The sequence below is a fragment of the Hyaloscypha bicolor genome, assembly GCF_002865645.1.
Source record: "Hyaloscypha bicolor E unplaced genomic scaffold K444scaffold_10, whole genome shotgun sequence".
In the NCBI taxonomy this organism is placed as follows: Eukaryota; Fungi; Ascomycota; class Leotiomycetes; order Helotiales; family Hyaloscyphaceae; genus Hyaloscypha; species Hyaloscypha bicolor.
The window spans coordinates 1-22,579 of NW_020194512.1; the positions used below are offsets into that span (position 1 = coordinate 1).

The 22,579-nt window shown below is 36.9% G+C and overlaps 7 protein-coding genes across 7 annotated transcripts; 4 read left to right on the forward strand and 3 right to left on the reverse strand.

Annotated features, from left to right (window-relative positions):
- Nucleotides 1–2: 2 nt before the first annotated feature.
- Nucleotides 3–999, reverse strand: K444DRAFT_549892 (uncharacterized protein; the record flags this gene model as incomplete). The annotated part of the gene is made up of 5 exons (XM_024876488.1): nt 3–28; nt 94–305; nt 361–538; nt 587–723; nt 779–999. Coding segments are annotated over 5 exons (774 nt in total), but the record flags the coding sequence as incomplete, so codon positions are not given.
- Nucleotides 1,000–1,684: 685 nt separating this feature from the next.
- Nucleotides 1,685–3,311, forward strand: K444DRAFT_639043 (general substrate transporter; the record flags this gene model as incomplete). The annotated part of the gene is made up of 3 exons (XM_024884330.1): nt 1,685–1,868; nt 1,916–2,606; nt 2,654–3,311. 3 exons carry the CDS (start codon nt 1,685–1,687, stop codon nt 3,309–3,311), a joined length of 1,533 nt encoding a protein of 510 aa, XP_024743738.1.
- Nucleotides 3,312–3,543: 232 nt separating this feature from the next.
- K444DRAFT_516378 (uncharacterized protein) lies at nt 3,544–4,007 on the reverse strand (the record flags this gene model as incomplete). The annotated part of the gene is made up of 2 exons (XM_024873681.1): nt 3,544–3,672; nt 3,774–4,007. The coding sequence occupies 2 exons, from the start codon at nt 4,005–4,007 to the stop codon at nt 3,544–3,546; spliced, it is 363 nt and encodes a 120-aa protein (XP_024743739.1).
- Nucleotides 4,008–4,375: 368 nt separating this feature from the next.
- K444DRAFT_639045 (uncharacterized protein) lies at nt 4,376–5,081 on the forward strand (the record flags this gene model as incomplete). The annotated part of the gene is made up of 2 exons (XM_024884331.1): nt 4,376–4,623; nt 4,700–5,081. 2 exons carry the CDS (start codon nt 4,376–4,378, stop codon nt 5,079–5,081), a joined length of 630 nt encoding a protein of 209 aa, XP_024743740.1.
- Nucleotides 5,082–5,267: 186 nt separating this feature from the next.
- On the reverse strand, nt 5,268–7,448 carry K444DRAFT_514879 (uncharacterized protein; the record flags this gene model as incomplete). Its single annotated transcript, XM_024873552.1, has 1 exon — nt 5,268–7,448. The coding sequence occupies one exon, from the start codon at nt 7,446–7,448 to the stop codon at nt 5,268–5,270; it is 2,181 nt and encodes a 726-aa protein (XP_024743741.1).
- Nucleotides 7,449–14,040: 6,592 nt separating this feature from the next.
- K444DRAFT_658065 (uncharacterized protein) lies at nt 14,041–15,521 on the forward strand (the record flags this gene model as incomplete). Its single annotated transcript, XM_024886216.1, has 4 exons — nt 14,041–14,158; nt 14,340–14,425; nt 14,479–14,962; nt 15,021–15,521. 4 exons carry the CDS (start codon nt 14,041–14,043, stop codon nt 15,104–15,106), a joined length of 774 nt encoding a protein of 257 aa, XP_024743742.1. The 3' UTR covers nt 15,107–15,521.
- Nucleotides 15,522–15,965: 444 nt separating this feature from the next.
- Nucleotides 15,966–16,268, forward strand: K444DRAFT_623103 (uncharacterized protein; the record flags this gene model as incomplete). Its single annotated transcript, XM_024882237.1, has 1 exon — nt 15,966–16,268. One exon carries the CDS (start codon nt 15,966–15,968, stop codon nt 16,266–16,268), a length of 303 nt encoding a protein of 100 aa, XP_024743743.1.
- Nucleotides 16,269–22,579: the final 6,311 nt, after the last annotated feature.

Below are 22,579 nucleotides of genomic sequence, written 5' to 3' on the forward strand. Positions count from 1 at the left end.
GCCAGTGAGGCGGGTGTGTAGCATGCATCTATCTCATCAGCCTCTCTCCTTTCCTTTCACCAGGATTAGGCCAGAGGGAAAAGCAAGACTTACAGATAACAGCCCTCACGTTCTCCCCCACAGGCAAAACATTGAAATGCACCGTCCTCGAATCCCACACAATCAGATCCCCGGCTTCCGCACACACTTTTATTTCTTCACAGCCTCGCGCATTAAACCAATCTACTTCTTCTTCGTTGAAGCCGTGCCAGTCCTCTGGTACTGAGCCCCATTCTTTTTTCTTGTCTGTTGAGTGAGTTTTGAAGCTGAATTGATCAATCAGTCATGGTGTTTAAATGAGAGGCGGAGGGGTACGCATACAATTCATCATTCAACAGGTGGGACTTTGAGAGCACGACCAATCCGCCGTCATCAGGGCCGTTGGGAGCGAGGTTTACGATTCCTTGTGCGCACTGAAAGCCGCGGATTAGAGAAGATTGGTCTTGGTGGGGCCAGCGGCCTCCTTTTGGCCTTTTGGATTTAGGGAGCGGGAGAGTGACTGCAGGGTAGTTAGCTTAGAAGGAGGGGAGGGTGGTATAAGACACACTATTGATCCCATCGAAGGAGACAAGGAGCTCGTCTGTTCCCCATATCTTGGAGAAGGCGCCCAGGACACCAGGCTCAAGGCGAGCGTCCCAGACGAACTTTTCGTGGGAGATAGCGTAGCTGTGGTACATTCCTCCTCTATTCCTTCTGTATCAGTCTTCAGATCTTCAAGTTTGGTTTGGAAGAGATGTACTTCATATGAGCAGGCAAATGCTCCTCGGTCCACGTTGAGGGATCATCGCGGTCGAATCCGTGAGGAAACTTCTCTAGCCATTTGGTCATGGATTCCACGTACACTGCTGCGCGGGAGGCGGGGACAGCATTCTTGATTATTGCGTAGCCATTTTGGAAGAGGTCGTCCCGCCAGTCACCGTGTTTTTGGGTGATGTCTGGGAGGGGTGTTGCGTGAGGCATGATAGAGGGGTTGAGTTAAGTTGAGTTAAAAGAATCGGAAGCTGGATAAGAGGAGACGAGAAAGTTGAACTGAAGAAATGTTTTAAATATTACTTATTCTCTCGGCCGTATGATCATCTGATCGGGCTTTTCAATTGAACATTTGTCAACGCACTTGGGATGTTTTGACTCTCTGCACTGGCCGTCTGAGCGACCCTTCGCCACTTTCAAGAAGTTGCGCCGCGCTCCACGCTTCAACATCAGACATTCTCTTCCCACAACTTCGCGGATCTCCCTTGGGTCCAGATTGAGATAGTATCTTCAGCAGTCCGCATGGTTGCCCGGTAAACAGAAAAGGGTTCGGTAAATCCACGGCGCAACTTGCGCCGCGCCATGGTTTGCCCACGCTCAGTACTTCTTGACTTCCCACCCTATCTTCCTCAACTTCATCCCAGTTCTATTCCGCAGAGCGGACCTCCGTCCTCCCCATGATCTTGGTATTCCAGATCAGATACATCCCCAGCCTTGTTGGCAGATATGGAAAGTGTTGGGGGTAAGACTGGAAAGGAGCTCCTTGACTCGCGGATAACAAGTGATAACAGAAGTGGGGAGGAAGTCTATATCACAGGTCTCGAAGCCCAACTGACACTGAGTCAACTCAAATCACTCCTCCTTTTCCAAGCAGCTACTGTTGCAATAAGTCAAGATGGCACCCTCACGTATCGACGTCACGAAGACGCTCGTGAACAATACCAACGCAAAGTGGTGGAAAGATCCTGGAATGAAGAAGCTAAACTTCATGATCGTCTGCGTGATCACCGCACAGATGACATGCGGCTACGATGAAGCAGTTGTTGGGAATTTCCAAGCCATGAAACCTTGGTTGAAAGGTATGTTCCCCCGCTTCTTCTCAAAACCTCCCATTGACATAAACCAGATATGTCCTACCCAGACGCCTCCCATATTGGCCTCATCACAACCATTATCTTCGTGGGGGGTTTCATCGGCTCTTTCCCAGCTTCTCCAGTAGCAGATAGATACGGCCGAAAAGCTGGAATGTACATTGGCTCATTCTTCACTCTCATCGGGACCGTCATCCAAACCACTGCATTCGGGTACGCTCAATTCATGGTCGGGCGGTGCCTCCTCGGTGTTGGAATTAGTTTCACCTGCATCGCTGGCCCCTCCATGGTTGCTGAGCTAGCTCACCCACGACAAAGAGGCACTGTTTTGGGATTCTTCAACACCTTTTGGTACGTTGGCGCTATCGTTGCTGCTTGGGGAAGTTTCGGCTCGGGACATATGAATAACAGCTGGAGCTGGAGGATCCCGAGCTTGATTCAAGGTGTTGCGCCTTGTTTCTTGATTGCCATGTTGCCGTTCATGCCTGAGAGTCTGAGGTGGCTGCTTGCTAAGGGAAGAGCGGAGGAGGCGAGGCAGGTGTTGGCGGAATATCATGCTAATGGAACGCTGGATGATGAGTTGGTGCTGTATGAGATTGAGGAGATTAATACCGCGCTGGCGATTGAGAGTCGGTACGCTGAGGTGGGGTGGAGTGTTCTTTGGAAGACATCTGCAAATCGGAAGAAGATGGGTGTGACAATCTCCGTTTTCGTTCTGTGCTTGTGGTAAGTCACCACCTACCCCTGAGATTGGCATTGCTGACCAAACATAGGTGCGGACAAGGGGTCATCAGCTACTACTTCAGCCCGCTCCTCACTTCTCTCAATGTCACTGGCACTAACCAACAAACCGGTATCAACGGGGGCATGCAAATCTGGAATTTCCTGGTCTCAATCGCAGGAGCCTGTCTCGCAGATCGTATTGGTCGTCGGTCCTTGTGGCTCGTCTCTCTTGTTGCCATGATTTGCTCTAATGTTGGCATCACCATCACCAGCGCCGTTTTCGACAGGAATGGTGCTGATGCCGCAGCATACATGGCCATCGTCTTCCTCTTCTTTTACAATGCTGGCTTTAATATTGCCTGCAACCCGTTGGCATACTCATACCCGACCGAGATCCTGCCGTATAGCATGAGAACGAAGGGTCTGGCTGTCATGGTTGCCATCGGCCAAGCTCTGTTGATCGTCTCACAGTATGCCAATCCGGTTGCAATTGCAGCTATTGGGTGGAAGTATTGGTTGTTCTTCCTGGGAATGCTCTTGCTGTTCCTCATCATGGTGTACTTTACATATCCAGAAACAAAGGGTCTCACACTTGAGGAACTGGCGAACTTGTTTGAAGATGATGAAGGTGTGAAAATAATGGAGAAGATGGAAGGGATTGAACCAGAAGTTGAGACTGTACCCGTTGAAACGGAGCAGAAGGAGTGAATGCGAGCAGATAGTAAGCGCATGATAGGGATAGAGCGGAGCAATAAAACTCGTGCAATGAACCTGACCACTTGTCAGACGATAGCCCCGAGAATTCTTTCAGGCTGTTCCCGATTTGACCACATCAACCCAAAAGAATAAGTAAGGTTGTGGGGACTCGTCTTTCATGTTCAAATCCCAAACGCCGCCCATATGCAACGTAAATATTATACACTCCCGTTCGTCACGCTCGTCAAGGTCGTTGTCCTGGTGCAAGCGGTCCAATTTGCCCCGGCATTTCCTGCGCCCCTTCCGCCTTCAACCTCTCCAACGTCTTATTCCTCTGGTATTCCATTACTCTCCTCTTCTTGAAGTATGTGACCTGCCCAGACCATTAGCCTTGTCCTTGGTATCCAATCCCCCTCCCTCTCTCCAGGTCTCGGCTTCCAATTCTCTAGCCTGAATGGGCTCCAGGGAACCTACCCAACTACTCGCACAATTCGACTCAAACTCTCTTGCCTCTACTGAACATGATCTCTCTGCCTTATCCTTCTCTGTAATGCTGTCCACAATACTGTTCCGGTCTAGACATCCAAAGTACGCATCTCTTGCCTCCCAGCATTTGGCTCGTTGTGTTCGGTCTGGTGCTATTGGTGCGCCGTCCGAGGAGATCTTTGGGGGTGGAGGGGAAGCGGGTGCCGAGCTGAAGAGCCCCATTGTAGCAGCTTGGAGGTTCGGGGGAGGTGGAAGGGTCAGCTCGCGGAAGACTGGAAGATGTTAGCAGCTTCCTCCAGATCCCAAGTCAGTTCCATATTGGGCAGATTCTACAGCGTCTTTTTGGAATATTCGGGCGTAGATATCGTCTTGCGTAGAGCTTTGGTCAAGCTCGAAGTCGACTCTTCATCATCAGCTTCGCTAGCCTCCTCACATGACGGCAGAATTTCACACCGCCTCACAAAAGCGTCACAAATCTGGCCTCGCAACAGACGCCTCTCTTTCAACCTCAGCACCAACCTCCCACCACACAGCAATTCAAATGCTCCTCCGATAACACTCCCCTTTTATACACATCCGCGACCATTATTATGGCGCGACGAAGACGTCCCCCACGACCAGGCGCGCTAACCGAACTCCCACCCCTCAAAATCCTCACGCAGATAGTGCTACTGCAGGTGGTTTGGTACGCGGTGGGGACACTGCTAATACTGTTCACGGCGCTTGTGGCCGGGAAGAAGTTTAGTTTTGATTTGGTATTGAGCTGGAGGAGCTTGAGGGGTGATACGACGGTTGGGTGGATGCTGGGGTTGGTTTGGTTGTTGAATTCGGTCGTTGGGTTTGTCTCCCTTTCTACCTCTCTACCTCCCTCTTCGTCTTGAAATTACAGGCTGATGATGCAATGTTTGTTATAGGGCAGTATCAATACTTCTTCTTATATCAAGAAGTAAATTAGTCCCCGACTTCGCGCTCACACTCCACTTCATACACCTGGTCGTGGTATCCGCATATTCGAAGTCCGTTCCGCAAAACATGTTATGGTGGGCTCTACAGGTGGCCAGCGCGGCGATGATGACTAGTCTCGGGGTATGGAGTTGCCAGTATCGAGAGCTAAGGCCGATAAATTTTGGTGGGTCAGCGCAGAATACGACGGGAGAGAGTTCGATGGCTGCGTCGACAAATGAAGCCGGGGATGGGGAACAAGAATACGGACGTGGCAGGGGAAGAGGCAGAGGCAGAGATGGAGCAGGGGAATACGAGATGGTGGGTATGAAAGCGGATGGAGAGGCTACTTGACAATGTTTCAACAAGGCGCAAGGGAGCAATGGCATTGGGCGGCGTTCTTAACTGTCAGGCCTGTACACTTCTTTCCTCAACCTCACTGGGCTCTGGTTGTAAGCGTTGTCAGGTTGGATACCCTTGATTAATCCAATTTCTTGCTACACCGAGGGTCCTGTTCAATCTTGGAATGGACTAACACCGTCACAAGTACGTCCTCTCTCTTCTACCTCCTTTCCGTGCCCAACGACTTCTGTCTGGTCCGACTGGAAGTCCGTCAAGCTCAACTCCGTCAGATTCCGGGGTGAAGATTTGAGTTCCGCTGGTGCTCGTTCTTGGAAATCCTGGACTCTCCCTGTGGCTGACTCTCAAGTCCGTCGTACTATTAAACGCACCAAAAGACCAACCAGGAGTGGCATCCTCTTGTTCCTGCCTTCGAACCTGGGTGTTGAGTCTTGGCAGAGTTTCTTCCATGGGACTTACAAGTGTGCTCCCAGCCGCAATCAGAATGCTCCTCTCCGCCAGCTCTTTTGCTCTAGAATGATTTTGGAAGTCCTCTGGTGTATAAACTTCTGAAAGCATGCTTCGTCTTCGTTGTCTGTTGGCAGTCTTCCTCGAGGAATATGAATGAGAAGACGTGGGTGATGGGGACTGGGAGGGGAAAGACGGAGGCGAATCAAACTTTGAGTGCATAGAACCGCCACTGGCCAAAATCGAACTTTTCGGACAAGTTTGACTCCTCGCGAAGATCAAGGTATGCGATGAAGAGACAGGCTCCAACATCGGCTTTTTGCCTTTCACGAGAGACCTGATGTCAGCTTGCGTTGGAGATGCAGCCCTGCTGAGAGTTTCTGCAGGTGTGGAGGTCGAGGCGTCTGGGGAATCAATTAAGCAAGGACTGATTCTGCCACCAGGGTCCGGAGAATACGCTTCACTCGCTGGGGAGTTGAAGTGCGGGGTACTTTCGACGCTGGAACTGTGGATATCACCCCTCTCTTGTGCCCTCAGTCTCCTCTTCCTTGCGTCAGTACTCAGAGCTAGGCTAGATACCTCACTCGCATCAGACTCAGAGCCTGACGTGTGGTATTCTGATCGGCTTCGTGGCAAAGCACAATGCAGACCTCCTCCGAACCGACGTGTGAATGATCTCCATCGCTTGACCACCAACTCTCTGACTGGCTGTACAAACACATGCTGTGGTTCGGATCTGAGCATTGGTTGAAGGAGATAATTCATCTTAGGTGATGGTTTGGAAATACGATACGCTTCGGAAGCCGGGCGATCTCCTTCGCAATATTCCTGGGATTTCCGTGGGAATTGTGGAAACTTGAACGATTTACAATCCGCATGATGGACGCCTTGTCCCCGGTACCAGGCAGTCTCTGTAGCCGGTGGATCCAGTCCCTCATTGTTGCAGCAAGATCCCTGCTCCCCTACCTCGCACCCTTCTAAACCCGATCCTTCAGTTGGATGTAGGGCTCGATGAAGTCTTGGCCGCTTTGATGGACCTCCAGATGTTCCGATATCCGGTGTCACCGCCCTCATCTTTCCCGCTCGCGGAGACGGAGGTGGAGAGGAGCCATCATAGGTTCCATGCCATACCTGGGTAGGCGACGAGTTGCGCGGTTGATGTCCGAAACTCGGAGAATATCGAAAATTAGTATGCATCCGCAACGAGCTGATCATTCGAGGATCTGGGAGTCGTGTTGAGCCATGTTTATCCAAGATTGTGTAATTCGGGGATGGCAGTCCAACAATCGAGTCTGGTGGGAGTGTGAAGCATGCGCCGAGAAGCTGGATGGCGACGAGTTGTGCTAGGTCGTGGATAGTGCTTGGATCCGAGAGAAAGCTGTCGGAAACTGCTCGGCGTTGAACCTCGTATGCGGCTTTCGGACGCTCGTCAACCTCCCTGTACCATATCCTCGGGCCTGATTCGTTCGTGGTTCGCGGTGGAACCTTCGTGATGCGATGGTATTTTGCTTCTGGCGACCACCAGTATGGGCGACCTGTCTGGCAGACGTATTGCCACTCAAAGATCTCCCGATCTATGATGTTCAAGGCTGCCTGCTGTTCTAGATCTGCCTCCCTAACGTCTGCCTTGGTGTCCGGTGATCCGTCCATCCTTCGATTCGACGCATTGCTGATGCAGGACAAAGACGGGTCTCGCGCCCTCGCTTTCTGCTTCGGTGCCATGTATAGGACTTGGCTGTTCTCGGATCCGTATGCCTCAGATGTGTCGATGGATTGCGAATATCGGCTTCGAAATTTGTGAGAAGCATGGCGTCGACGGCGAAACAGCTTCGAGAAGTCGGCGATGCTTGAATTTCTTCGTAAGGATGCTAGCGGATCCAATGAGCTTTCGGAAGCATCTTCGCAGTTACTCATAGTGATAAAGGAAGAACGTAGGAATGATGGAGCGGTGCCTGGGGGGGCCGGTGGTGGCTTTAGGTGTTGTGTCCGAAGACAATGAAGAAGGAAAATAATCTTCTAACGTCAAGATAACATCCGTGTCTACTTTGGCATCCGGTCGAGACTTCTTTGTTTGCTTGTCATCGTCCTTGTTCTTCCCGAAGTGGGCGCTGGGCTATGGAGTTCAACTCATATTGCGTCCTCACCGAAGGAAAGCGCAACCTGGGGCAATCAACCACAACCTGCACAATGTCCTGCCGACTATACTTCCAACAAGCGGTTTTCACATATTTATACTTGGACACGGTGTCTTTTTCGTGCTTATCCATTCTTGTTTTACACAAGGGCAAATCATTTTCTGGCTTCCGAATTAGCTTTAAATCTCCTTCAAACAACACGAGACTCGAGAAACCTCAACCCAGCGAGAAGTCATTTACTCCTCCTTATTAAAGATATATATTCCTTATTATATAGCCGCTATTATTCTATTATAATAGGGATTTTGCTTCTTCTAGTTATATATCGCGATTATATAATACCTAGAATATTTAGTTTTTATATATTAAAACCTTACTTTCTTTTCTCTTTTTAAATAATTAATTGATTTTAAAAGTATTAAAAATTAACGAAAAAGATATTTTAAAATTATATATTAATTAAAGTATATAAAATACAAAAACTTCAAAAATATAATTCTGATTTAAATTAAAATAATATAAGTTATTAATAAAAGAATTAAGAAAGAATCTTAATTTATATATTTTAAGGTAAAGATATATAAATTAAGACAAGAATAAGCAAGGCAATGCGAAGGCTCGTAAAAGTCGTAAATTTATCCCGCTTGTAAATTTACTTAATTATAACGTTTCTTATAATGTTCTTATATATCTAAATCCAAGTAGAGATTAATCAATTCATTGTTTGACTTCTAGGTACTCTTCATAACCGAGATCCCTAGTCAATGCACACCCCAAGCGAATGCACACCTCACAAAATATTACCCCTCCATCTTCAAAATTCAATAAAATAGTCAGCGAACAAGATATTAAGAAAGCGATTAATGCGCTAGATAGGCAATTAATCCCTAATTACAGTCAAGTGGCCAGGGATTTTGGTATTAAGCGTATAACCCTTATGCGAAGGCATAAAAGCATATATACCTCCAGACAAGAAATAACCTCCCTCTACTACAAACTCCTTACTAATATACAAGAAGAGGCTTTAATTAGTCAAATTAACAAGCTTATAGTCCGTAGACTCCCTCCTACCTTACAGATTATTAGAAACCTTATAGAGGAGATTATTAGCCGCAATATAAGCAAGAATTAGATAGCTGGTTTTGTCTACTAGTACTCATCTCACCTAAAGAGCCTTTATTTACGTAATATTAATAATTTGCGGATGAAATCGGAATATAGGCCCTATATCCAGTTCTTCTTTAATTTGGTAGTATTTAATTTTAGTATTTTCCCCATATTTTGCTTACTTTATAAATAAAATAGCTAATATTCCTTCTTCCCACTTAGTTAATTAAAGTAATCAAAGATTATAATATTATAGCAGAAAATATATATAACTAGGATAAGAAAGGTTTTTTAATTAGAATTATATATATAATAAAGCATATAATAACGAAAGAAGTATATAATAGTAGGAAAATTACTAAAGTAAAGCAGGATAGCTTGCGAGAATTTATTAGCTTACTTGCTTCTATTTATACGGATAGTACGAAGATTCTACCGGCTCTCATTTATAAAGGAATTTCTGGGGACCTTTAGGACACTTAGTTAGACAATTTAAAAGAGAGGGAATATGCTTGGTTTATATCTAGTATAAATAGGTAGTTATCTAATACTCTAGGCCTAGTATACCTTATCCAAGTTTTTAATCCTGCTACCCGTACGAAAGTAGGATATAGAAGGAGGCTTTTAATTATAGATAGGCATTCTAGCTATATTAATATGGAGTTTATTCAAATATACGATTGGCTTAAAATTCTGCTTCTTATTTTACCCCCGCATTTAATATACTATCTTTAACCTTTAGATATAGGCTGTTTTTTACTACTTTCTACTTACTATTCTACTAAGATTAATAGGATTTTAAATACTAGCGAGGGTATTACTTGCTTAATAAAAAGAATATTTTAGTCTATTTTTAAGCCTACTTGGAACAAAAGTATATCTAAATCGAATATTTTATCCGCTTGGAAGAAGACGGGTATATGGCCCTTGTGATGTGTGCAGGGTCGTACGTGACTTAAGGGCATGTGACGAACCTCGGATATCGCGGGTGTCGATCAGGGAGTTCGGCAGCCCTTCGATATCCCAACCAACCACTGTTTACATCATATGCATTAGGCTTATAAATCACTAATTGTATGTATGCCATCGGAGCCTCCTATTTAGAGGGGGCTTCCCTGGACCTCACAGGAGGGACAGAGATTAGTTCTGTACTGAATTTAATACTGTGGTTTCACAACACACTGATTCATTCTATTGTCTTATTGCCTACCAACAAACACCTCACAGCCCTACTAATCATTAATTATCTTATTAGCTATTGCTCTACTAAGACCGCAAACTTCTCCTAAAGCTTCTACTAATACAATTTTAATTCCTTATACTACGAAACGTATATAGTAATTCTTAAAAATATATGCAAAAAACCTATCTAAGATTACTTTTCGCAAGCTTACTAAAGCAAACGAGACAAATACTATAAAGGCTTCTATTACAGAGTACCATATAGAGAGTTTGAAAGAAGCTTTATAGCTTGAAAAGAAAAAGAGACATTATAGGAAAAAGCTTAATTTAATAGGAGAGCTATTAGGAAAGGCCTAGTTCTTTGGAATAGCTAAAGTACTAGCTATAGTAGTACGTAAGGATACGAGGGTTATATAGGCAAAACAAGATAAATTAGATAAGCAAAAGGCAAAGGAGAATGCAAAGATTACTAAGGCTATAGATAATGCCTTGAAAAAACAAGAGAAAGAGTTAGAGAGGCTTAGGAAAGCGGAGGAAAAAGTAATTACTAATCAAGTAAAGAAGGAGAAGCATAAATTAGAGGTTTTGGAAAGGGCAGTAGCTAGAAAGGCAGCTACTATAGCTAGAAATACTACTAAAAAAGCCAAACCCTCTCATATAGTAATATTGAGGGTAGGGTCTTCGATTTTATCGAATTTAGGGGCTCAGGAAGCGGTAATAGTAAAGGAGGACGATTCTAAAGCTGTGGGGGTAGTACAGACTATCCCGATCGGAAAGGGAGATTATTCTACCACAACGCCTTAGAAAATGAAAAATCCTAATTAGCCAACTTAATACGCCTAGTTCAATTGCTTTATATTTTTAATTTTAGGCCGATTGATTATATGGTTATTTAATAATTAATTAATTAAGCTCGAGGTCGGCTGAAAATTTGGGGTGTGCATTCGCTTGGGGTGTGCATTGACTAGGGATCTCGGTTAATTCATAGCCAGCTGGGTATCTAACTTTCTCGCGGGTATAAACTACCGTGTGATCTTAAAATAAAGAGGGGAAAAACAAAGTCGCCGTTCCAAACCCAGCGCTCCTACCAGAAAGATGTACCGTTTAAGGAGAGCGGACTCTCCGGGGCTTGTAACTTTCCCAGCCATCTGCTGGAGTCATTGCACCATTGCATGATGGCGGCCTTGCAGAAGCTCCCACCTGGTTCCATTCAAATGACAACGGATCATGACCCCTATTGTATCTCTTCCTATTAAACCAGAGTTCAAATTTCAGATCTGCCGGCGCGATAATCATTCTCACGGTAAAATTCGCAATGTAGTACTTCTTTGCCTGCTAGGGCCTCTTGTTCCTCGGTTCAAATTCCTTCTCCAAGACTTCATTCAGATCTGATTGTAGTGTGCAGAGTTTGTAGATCCCAGCTTGAAATCTGCACAAGTGACCGCAATCTCAAAAAAGGGATTATATTACTCACGGCCACTGAAACTACTGGGTAGCTTCTCGGGATTTTCATGTGATATCAATATCCCCGTGTCGAATTTGCGGTTTGGGTCACCTGGAACAAGCCTCCGTGAGAATGGCCTTTCAATGGAGGAATCTGTGTCGACAGTATCACCCTACACGAGCAAGTCAGCCCAAACTGCACCACCTGCCATGCAGAGCCCTGTGTTTATACCTCCTTTACCGGCCAATCCATTTGCATCAAGGCCCCTTCCAACTTCTTATTGAACGGATCAGGTTCTGTTTTTACTCCGATGTGAATCGTAGGGTCGTATGGCACGCGGCAGAGAACACCGTAGCTAGCCCTAGCTCTATATCTTGCATAAGTACAGCTCTCGAATAAGTTTAATATACGTACATCCGAGTCTTGAGAGTTGCAGCTCCAGAGATCAGTTTCCGCCTCCTATCTATACCAATCCTTTGACTACTGCACGCCGCGGATCACGGGGCTTGAGGATGCATGTTCCGTCCGTTCGCAGGGCGATTGGCTAAATGATGTTTTTGGATTTCGGTTTTGACATATTCCGATCCCCCGAGACCATCACTCAATAAAAGCATCCTCTGTACCAGTGTGAGAAATGAATAGATTAGATTAGATTAATGGCTATTAATCTAATCTATTCATGAAGTTTTCTCATTAATCATATTCTATTCACGAATTAATTAAGCTAATCATGAATATTCATGAATAACTTGATTAATGTACACGTGACCGCAGCACGTGACAAGTTAACCTAATTAGGTAAGGTTCAGGCTCTTGTGCTACCATGCTTCTAGAGAGAAAAGCTCGCTAAGGCAGTGCTAGAGCAAGAACCTTACTTAATTAGGCTAGACTATCACGTGCTGTAGTCACGTATATATTAATCAAGGTATTCATGAATAATCATGATTAATTATTCTAATCTAATCAAATTACATAAGTATCACGTTAATCAAATTCTATTCACGCTATTCATGAATATTCATGAATTAATTAATTAATCTGATTAATTTTTTCGCACACTGCTCTGTACCGTGTTAACCTTGTCTTTTACTTGAGTTGCTAAGGGCTACAACATAGTCATTTGGTCTGTTGGAATGCATCCAGTCTAGCTGTTTATCTATCTGCTTTATTATACCTCTGATCTGGACGTCGAACAGAGCTTGGATTTCTGATCTAGATTTTTGTCAATGTTTTATTGCTTAGATTGTCGATGACAACATCCTAGAGCCTTGACTCACTTCAAAAAGCACATTTTTCCAGCTTCAATCCCAAGCTCCGGGTGTGAGAAATCCTGGCTAACACCGAGTCCAAGCTTGTACGCTACCTGTGTACCCGCTCTCATTCCGAAATTGTGCTTGACGGACTGGAAAAAGGCATTTTTGGCCAGTCCATTTGCCAGGTCATCGGAAAATTTAGCGTCTAGATATTGATCAAGACGCCTTTGGAGGAGAAGTTCGAACGCGCGATCAATCACGCCTTCCACAGCTGCAACCTGTTTCAAGGCAGGTACTTCAGGGTTCCCGTTCAGTACTTCAATGAGGCCATTGGGTTAAGACTGCAAAGTATTCAAATCAGTACTCAACGCTTCTCAACGAAAGGGCAAGGTTCTCCCTACCCAGTGGTACCACCACCAGCATCATTGTTATTTCCCGACTAAAGGAAGCCGTACCTCTTTTTCAATGCGTGCCGTTAATGGAAGTTGCAAACGAAAAGATAGGTCCTGGAGCTCAGCCTTGCGGCAAAACTTGATTAAGAGCAGCGAACTGGCGGGAAAGCTTTCCGACGATTATCAGGGGCTTAGGATGGCTATATAAATTTCCTGGAAGCCGCTCGACTCGCTCTGAAATACGCCTGTCAAAGCAGAACGTCTCTGGAGTGAGGCCTCAAGACTCGCAAGGGGTGGATTTATTTTGCTCCAACATCACCCTAACCAGCCTTGTCCGCTTAGCCATCAGCACTAAAAAGGGGCGGATTTGGTGGGGGGAGGAAGCTGGCATTGACTGGTCGTTGCCATATTCTATCCTGGAGGAGCCCATTGTCGCCGCTGCGGCGCTGCGGAACGGCTCGCTGTCCCCCGCGGCCGCTTTCAAAAGCAGGGTGCGGGAGGAAAATGCCTCCGCCGCTGCCTCACTCATCTCACTGGCAAGCGACGTTGCAAGTGCTGCACTTGAGCCGTCCCCACAAACAGTGCTTCGCCTCGCTTGTCATGTTCAAGTGCGCAGTCCGGTTCGTCCAACTTCCTTCACGAACTCGTGCTCCCACATGGCTTATCCGCGGTCCGATTGTGCTTGCAGAAAGTTGGCAGGATATTAGGTTGGTTGGAGCAGGGCGACCGGAGCAGTCACGATGTGGCCCGGAGGCTGAGAGGGTGATATCTCAGTGGATGCTCCATCCCATCACACGAGCTTACGAAACACTCACTACACTGCATCAGAGGAACGTCGCCGGCCCCCAAAGTGCGGCGGTCTGATTCCAGGACAAAGTCGAGCGCTTGAGATTCGCTACGAAGTGAGCATCAGCCCCGTTTTCTCCCACAAAATGGGTGGGTGTTGGCCCTCCCCTTTGTCTCGATCAACTCTTCCCACACAACTATCGTGCCATGGTATCGTCAAATTTCATAGCAAAGATTCTAAGTGCAGAGAGAAATGTCTCAATAGTTGTCGACGACAACGATTTCTCGGCCCCTTACTGGTCTCACCACGAATACCACGTCGAGTGTAAGCACTCAAGTTATTCAAGGCGAGCACAACACTACCAATATATCCACCCACGGCTGGACTTATACTTCAACCGTGTCCTTGCCTGGACCCTGGGCCCTCTTTACTTCAACCATTACCTTTGGGCCTACTTCTAGCAATTCCTCAGGCACCAGGACAACTGCTTTCACAAATTCAACAGGGCTACCAACGAGCCTTACAACATCTCCTACACCTACGGTAGTGGCTAAATCGAAGCCTTCGAAGGGCGTGCCCACTGGTACCGTGGTGGGCGTTGGGATTGGAACTGCACTTGCAGGGCCTGGCTATTTCTCCGACAGTCACAAAGATCGAGACCTGCTGCTGGGAACTCCTCGCCGAGTCTTGGAGACCATGTAGGAAGATTTGGCGGCGCGAAGAACAACATTGGTAAAGGAGTATCTACTTCATTCGTCGCATTGGACGATATGCCCTTCGAAGACCATAGCCAAACTCGAAAGTCTATGCAGGATCTCTACGAATGGATACATCAGCATGCTGAGAATCGCTCCAACGCATGGAACTTTGAAGGACGCCGTGAAGATTTGAAGCACGAGTTGGCAAAGGGTGAATGGAACGATTGGACAGAGCAGGGGCCTCAGAAGTTGGCATCACTCCTTGTCAACCCCGTCACACGGCGTGTAGCCATTAGACACATAGTTGCTTCGGCCATAATTCAGCAAATCGATTTAAAAAGCAGCCCCGACACGTCGCTACTTCCCGCCCATATCGTAGCATTTGGCCAGGCGCTCCTGAAAATCAAAAGAACCCCAGGAGAACAAGAAAGTAAGAAACGCCCACTCCACATACCATTTTACAACAGCTTACAATACTGTCGTTTCAGCTTTCTCAAATTCATTTTCAAAATGGCGCCACCTCACTGCCGCTCTCTTGTCACCTCTTTCCTCTCGCACCGACAACTCAGAATGAGATTCAATTCTATGCCCTAGCCTCATACGTAATATGGAACTTCTCAACGGCATCCTTCGGCCATTCATAAGATCAGGCAAGGAGGCACAACTTGCCCAATCTGAAAACTTGGCTTCTATAATTTTTGAAGGTGCTCATTTCGGATATCTGCTGTTCTCACAACCAACAATTTGGGTTTTTAGATGGGATCGGAAGAACTTGAGCCATGGGGCAGGAGTGATCGAAGGTCCGGGAGCGAGACCGGAACTGGCGTGGAGAAAAGTTTCTTGTTGTATTTCCAAGCATCGGGAAGCTCATAGTAAGAGATGGCAGCGATCGTTTGAGAGTACTTGTGGATGCTATGGTAGAGTGGATCTAACTCGTACGGTCATGTCATTTTTGTGTATTTGTTATTTTTAGAAGCACCAGATTCTTTAATGTCTAAGTCTTGCTGTCTAAAATTGGAATTTTTGAAAACAAATTAACACGAATTATTCAAACACCAAATATCAGCAAACCCTGATAAACCCAGAGAGCTATCAAGTCAAGGTGTCCCGTCCCAGGAGCCAATAAATCAGACTAGGCTTTCCGATCTAACGGAGTGGGTACCGATTAGAACATGCAGTTTAGAAGCACCGAAAATAGAAAAGTTGCTCACCACGCCATTGCTGTGTATTGGGTAGCCTAAACAGTCAGACTGCAGTCCAATCCCCCGCCGCACTACTGCACGCATTTATCTTACACCACACCATCCCGCGCAATATCGAGGCCTAGTGTAAGACGCTGCCTCGTCTAAACTTAGAATTTGGATAAAATACCGCTTCAGGCTCTTCCTTCTCTCAAATTCTGTCCTTGAAATTCATTTGCAGCTACGCCAATCATGCCAGAGCCACCCTCAACAGCGGCCATCTCGACGGTAACCTCGACTGTGGCATCATCTTTGTCCTTAGCAAGATTGATTTCGGATATCAAGAACACTCCTGCCGACGTCAAAACATGTTTCAATCTGACTCATCGTATCGAAGCCGATTTGCAAACCCTTGTCAATCTCCGCGCGAGATATGAAATGTATCCCCTGACCGTCCCCGAGACCCTGAAGCGCCTTGATGACATCGTCTACGACCCCAAGGACGGTATCTTGAATGTTTCCAGGCTTCCCGAAGGCTATCGAGAAGATGTATGAGGGTAATACCATTCCCTTGGGCAGCAAGATGAATTGGGTATCGGGAGACAGCGTTGCATTTGCAAGGCGTACGGCAAACTTGCAGCAGCAGCTTGCGGCTATAAATGTAGAGATTATGAGCTTGAGACAGATTAATATGTTGCAGCCACTAGAACGTCTAGCGACGACCATGTTTGAGAATGTGGAGCTATTGAGTATGGAGAGGAAGGGGGCTAAGAAGAGAGATAGTCCTCAAGGTCGGAAAGATAAAGCTAATTACGGTGAATTTATGCGTTTCAACAGGTTCCTTAGATCGACTGGAGAGAATAGAGATAGAGGAACTGATTCACAGGTTTTAATAGTCGGACTTAACGTCGCGCTAAAGGGGCCCTTCCCTTTAGTCAGGGAAAGCTAGTTATTTCGGGAAGCAAGATATCCCGCACTATATTAAAATTTCTATATAATTACAAATACTTATATTATATTACATAATTAAATAATTCTTAAATTAATATATAATTAAGAATATAATCTCTTATTACTTTAATATTATAAAATCTGTATTTTAAGCTATTGAATTAGTTAATATTACTAATTTAAATAATAAAGAATATAGAATTACTTTATTTTTATTAATTTCATTATTTATATTCTTTTTTAATTTAATTCCCTAAATTCTTCTAATATTACTTATATATATAATTAATTAAAAGAGTTTTTCTTTATTTAATAAGCTTATTTAAATATAAGTATTATAGAATTAATAAAAATATTTATAAAAATTACAAGATTTTTTAGCTTACTATTTAATTATTTTATTATAAAATAATTAATATTTAATTCAAATAGCTTTAAGCTTATTTTTTTAGAAATTTATTTTAGAAATTATAAATTAGTATTTAAAGCTTAAAAAAATTATATTAATTTTAAGAATTTATTTCTTTATTTATATTTTTAAATCTTTTATTTATCTTTTTCTTTTCATTATTTATATAATAATTTTTACTTTTTTTTTAGCTTTTTTTTAACTTTTTCTTTTAAAAAAATTTATTATATTTTTAATTTTTAATTTCTTTTTTTCTAAAATATTAAATATATTTATTTCTTTATTTCTTTTAAAACTAAACTATATATTTAGCTTGGCCTTATAATTTTTAATTTATATTTTATAAATATTTTAAATATTTGACTTTTATTAACTTTTAAATATTAAATAGTTTTTAATAGTTTTAATTATAATTATATATCTTTTATAAAAGAAAAAGCTTAAAATATTTAGAATTTTGTTATTAAAATCTATTAAATTATAAAATCTATTTATTTTATAAAAAAGATTAAAAAAAAATATTTAATATTTATAAATAATATGTTTTTTATATTTAATTTGGGTTTTAATTTAAAATTAAACTTTAGAAATTCTAAACTAATATTTTTAAGCTTTTTTTAAATTATTTTAAAATTCATAAAAAGAAATATAATATATAATAAGAATTTAATTAGATATGTTTACGAATTAAGAAAGCGTTATATAAGTAAAATATATATTAAATTACTTAATATTTATTTTATAAAAAAGAAAAAGACTAAATATAAAAAAAAGAAAAAAAGAATTAAGGAATTATATAAGAATATATAATTATATTAATTATTAGTCTAATTCTTATTATATTTATTTCCTTTCTAAATAAATTACTTATAAATTACTAAATTATTAAAAGAACTTATAAGAAAATATTAGCTTAAATATATAATTCTATTTTATATAAGTAAAAGAGATATTAAAACTAAAACAAATAGCTTAAGAAATGAAGAAATTCTAAAATTATATTAAAATTAAAATTATATTAAAATTAAAATTATATTAAAATTAAAATTATATTAAAATTAAAATTATATTAAAATTAAAATTATATTAAAATTAAAATTATATTAAAATTAAAATTATATTAAAATTAAAATTCTAAGCCAGGCTTAATATTATTTTAATTTCTTAAATATAATATTTTTATAAAAAAAAAGTAATTATTAATCTTATATTTTTTCTTATTATTTTATTTAATCTCTATTTTTCTTTATTATTCTTTCTTTAAAATAAAGAAAATGTTTTTATTATTAATAATTAAATATCTTATATTATTTATTTATATATTAATAAAAATAAAATTCGAATTATTTTATTTTACTTTTTTCTATTATTATTTATAATACTTTAAAGATATTTTGTAATTTCTTTCTTAAATATAAATAATAATAAAAATAAATAATATATAAACAAATTTATTTCTTTTAAAATAATATTAGGCTATTATATATAAGAAGAGAAATTTAAGAAACTGAAATATTTTTTTAAATTATTAGAATTAAAAACTAATTTATAAAAGCTATTAAGGAATTCTTAATATTAATTATTAGAATTAGGTTTTATATTACTTTTAAATTCGAATAAGCTTAAAAACAAATTAGTAAATAGTTTAGTAATAAAGTCTTTATTAGAAAAATTATTAATTACTTTTTATTTTTTTTAAACTAAATTTAATATTATTTTCTTTATTAAATTTATTATTAGATTCTTATAAGATTTTAGAAATAGCCTCGAATTTAGTCTTAAAATAATAAAATATAGTATTTATATAATTATAATAATTAATAATTTAAATAAAAATAATCTTTATTCTTATAAAAATTATAGATTTTTTTTAAAAAAAAACAAGAATTTAAAATAAGAAATAAAGATTTCGGGTTATTTTTTATAATATATATTTAAAAGCTATATATAAATCATTACTATAATAGTATTTCTTTAAAATAAAAATATTTTAGAAAGCAAATATAATATTAGAAATAGCTATATTATAAATTTTATAAATATAAATATTAAATTTATTCGAATTTAATTAAAATATATATTTCTTTAAAATAATATAATTAGTTTATAGAAATTAATATAATAATACTTTACTTATAGAACTTAATTTAGTAAAACTAATTATAATATAAAATAATTTATTAATATATTTAATTTGAGAGAATTTTTATTAATAAAAGATTTCGAGATCTTAAAGTTATATAATTTAAAAATAAAATTTATTTTAAAAGACTTTATTTTTTTAAGATTTTATTATTATTAAAAAAAAGCTATTAGATTTATAAATATTATAAAAAGAATTATTCTTTAATTTATTTTTATAAAAAAAAATAAAAAAAAAAAAGTAATTAGAATTTTTTATTTAATAAAAATAATATTATCTAAAAGCTATTCGAGATTTATTTATTTATTAATTAAATTCAATTTCTTTATTAATATTATTTCTGAGCCAAATTTAAAGATTTAAACGAGTAATAATTATATTTAGTTTTAATTAATAAATTAGTCTTATTTTAAAGGCAAAAAATAATCTTAATATAATAATACTTAGAATTACTTTTAAAAATAATAAGGCTATATAATAAAATCTAATTATAAATCTAATTAAAAAGTAATAAAATCGATTTCTTTAAAAGATTTTTAAAGATATTAGCTTAAATTTAGGCTATTTACTCTATATTTTTCGGAACTTAAAACATTTACTAAATAATATCTAAATAAGCTACTAGGTAAGTTTTATTATTCTTATATATAATATAAATTATATTTAGAAAATAAGAATTATAAGGATTTTAGTTCGAAATAATTATATAATAAATATATATAAGAAATGTCTAATTAATAAGATTATAAAAAAAGGCCTTATTATTAATTAGGGCTTTATTTATTATCTAATTAGCTATAAAAATAAAATAAATAATAGTTTTATTATAAATAAAAGAAATAAAATCTTTAATAAAAATAATATTATAAATATAAATATTTATATAACTATATATATAATTTAAAATAGAAATAGAAATATATTTCTAAAAACTGAAACTAATTTGCTTTTATAAAAAGGTATCTTAAATTATTCTTTTAAATAATTTATATTTCTTTTTAATATAAAAGCTTTAAATATTATAATAATTATATTAGATTTTTTAAAAAAAATCTTTAAAATTTACTTTTTCTTATTCTTTTTATTAACTCTAAATTCTAAGTATTTTATATATTTTTAAATATAAAATATATAAGCTATTTTAATAAATATAATAAAAATTAAAAAGAACTTAATTTACTTATTTATTAAAACTTAAAAAAAGTAAAGATCTTTATATTTAAAAGATTATAAATATAAGTATATTTATTAAGCTTTTAAAAATCAGGCTTAAGAAAATACTTTTAATTTACTTTAATAATATTAATATTTTTGCCTTTTACTTATAAATTAATAAGCTTTTTAATTATAACTTTATAAATAATATAAACCTTAGCTTAATTATAATTACTAATAATAAGATTAATATAAAATTCTTTAACTTTTTTTTAAAATATTTTATAAGATATAACTAGTAAATTTATTAATGAATTTAGAAACTTCTTTAAATATTATAAGTTTAGGTTTATTAAAGTTCTTAATATTAAAAATAATAGACTTCGAAGAATTAATAAAGAATAAACATTTCTATTTATATCTTTATTAGCTTTTATATTTATAAGTTCTTAAATATATTAGTTAATAACTTTTTTAAACTTATTTCTAGTTATATTAACTTTTTATAAGCCGGATTTAATAAGTAATTATTAATTATAAAAAGAAAGTTATTTAGGCTTTAATTTAAAAAAATCACATTTTCAAGAATTATATAACTAATTAAAAAAGCTTAATTAATTTAGTATAATTTAGAATTAAAATATATTAATTTCAATCTAATTTTTTAAAAAGATTAATATTTTTCTTATTAAATTCCGGCTAATTATTTTATTTATTTTTACTTATTATTTTGGCCCAAATAAATCTAATATTAATAAAGATTATATAAGATTTAATTTAGCTAAAATTAAAATTAGGCTTTTTAAAGTTTTTAATAATTGAATTATAAATAAAAGAAATATAAGCCAGAATTTATTTATTAATAAGCCTAATAACTTATATAAATATAAATACTTTAGTAATAGTATTTAAGTTAATTAAATAGCTTTTATTTTAAAATTAGTATTTTAAGTTATTTAAATTTAAATAAATTATAAGAATTGAAATATCTTAAATATTTCTTTTTATATATAATTTTAATTTAATTTAAATTCCAATTATATTTATTATAAGTAATAATAATTACTTTAATTATAAAAATAAGGTATTAAATTTATTTTTAAAGGCTTTTTTATATTATTTATTAAGCTTTTTTATATATAATATTTATTATTTATATTATATAATAAACTAATTATTAAAAATAACTATAATTCTATTAATACTAATATTAATAATATTAATTATATCGAGTTATTTCTTTAATAAAGCCTAATTAATAATCTTTAATATTTTTTCTAAATTAATAATTATTTACTTATTATAAAATATCTTAATATTTTTTTCTAAATTAGGCTTAATAATATTTAATACTTCGAATTTTTTAAATATATAATTAACTTTTTTTTATTTTTTTTAAAAAAAAGCCTTATTTTTCTTTTTATATAATAATATTCGAACGCTAATATATAGTATTATTAATAAAATAAGAGAGCCGGACCTAAAGAATTCTAAATTATTTTTTTTAAAAAAGTAAAAGATAATTTATTAATTAAAGAAATTTCCGAGTTTTATTTAAGCTTTAATATTTTTAAGCCAGGCTTATTAAAAATATTTAATAAATAAAACTACTTCTAGTAATTAGTAAAAGTAATAAATATATTAAAATTTATTATAAGTATTCTTTTTTAAGCTAAGCTTAAAAAGAAATTTATTAAAATAAAAACTTTTTAATTTTTTAAAAAATTAATTTTAAAATAAAAAACTTAAAAATTACTTATATAATAGTTTTTATAAAATTTGAAAGAATATAATTAAATTTACTAAAAAATATATAAAGAAATTTTTATAAATATTTTTTTTAGTTTTTAAAATTATAATATATAATAAAAGAATATAAAGCTTTTCTATAATAAATATAATAAATAAAAATAAAATATAAAAGTATATTTAAAATTAAGGCTCTTTTTATATAAATAAATGAAATTTTTTAATTAATTTATTTAATATTATATATTTTATAATTTATTTGCCTTATTTTAAAAAAATATTATTTTTTAATATATTAAGTTCTTTAAATATTTATAAAAATAAATAAAAATAAATTCTTTTTTTATTAAACTTTAAATTTTAATAATAATTTTAATAAAATCTTTATTTATAATTTATATAATTCTTTAAAACTTACTTTTATTTAAAGAATTTATTAGAAATTTATTAGAAATATAT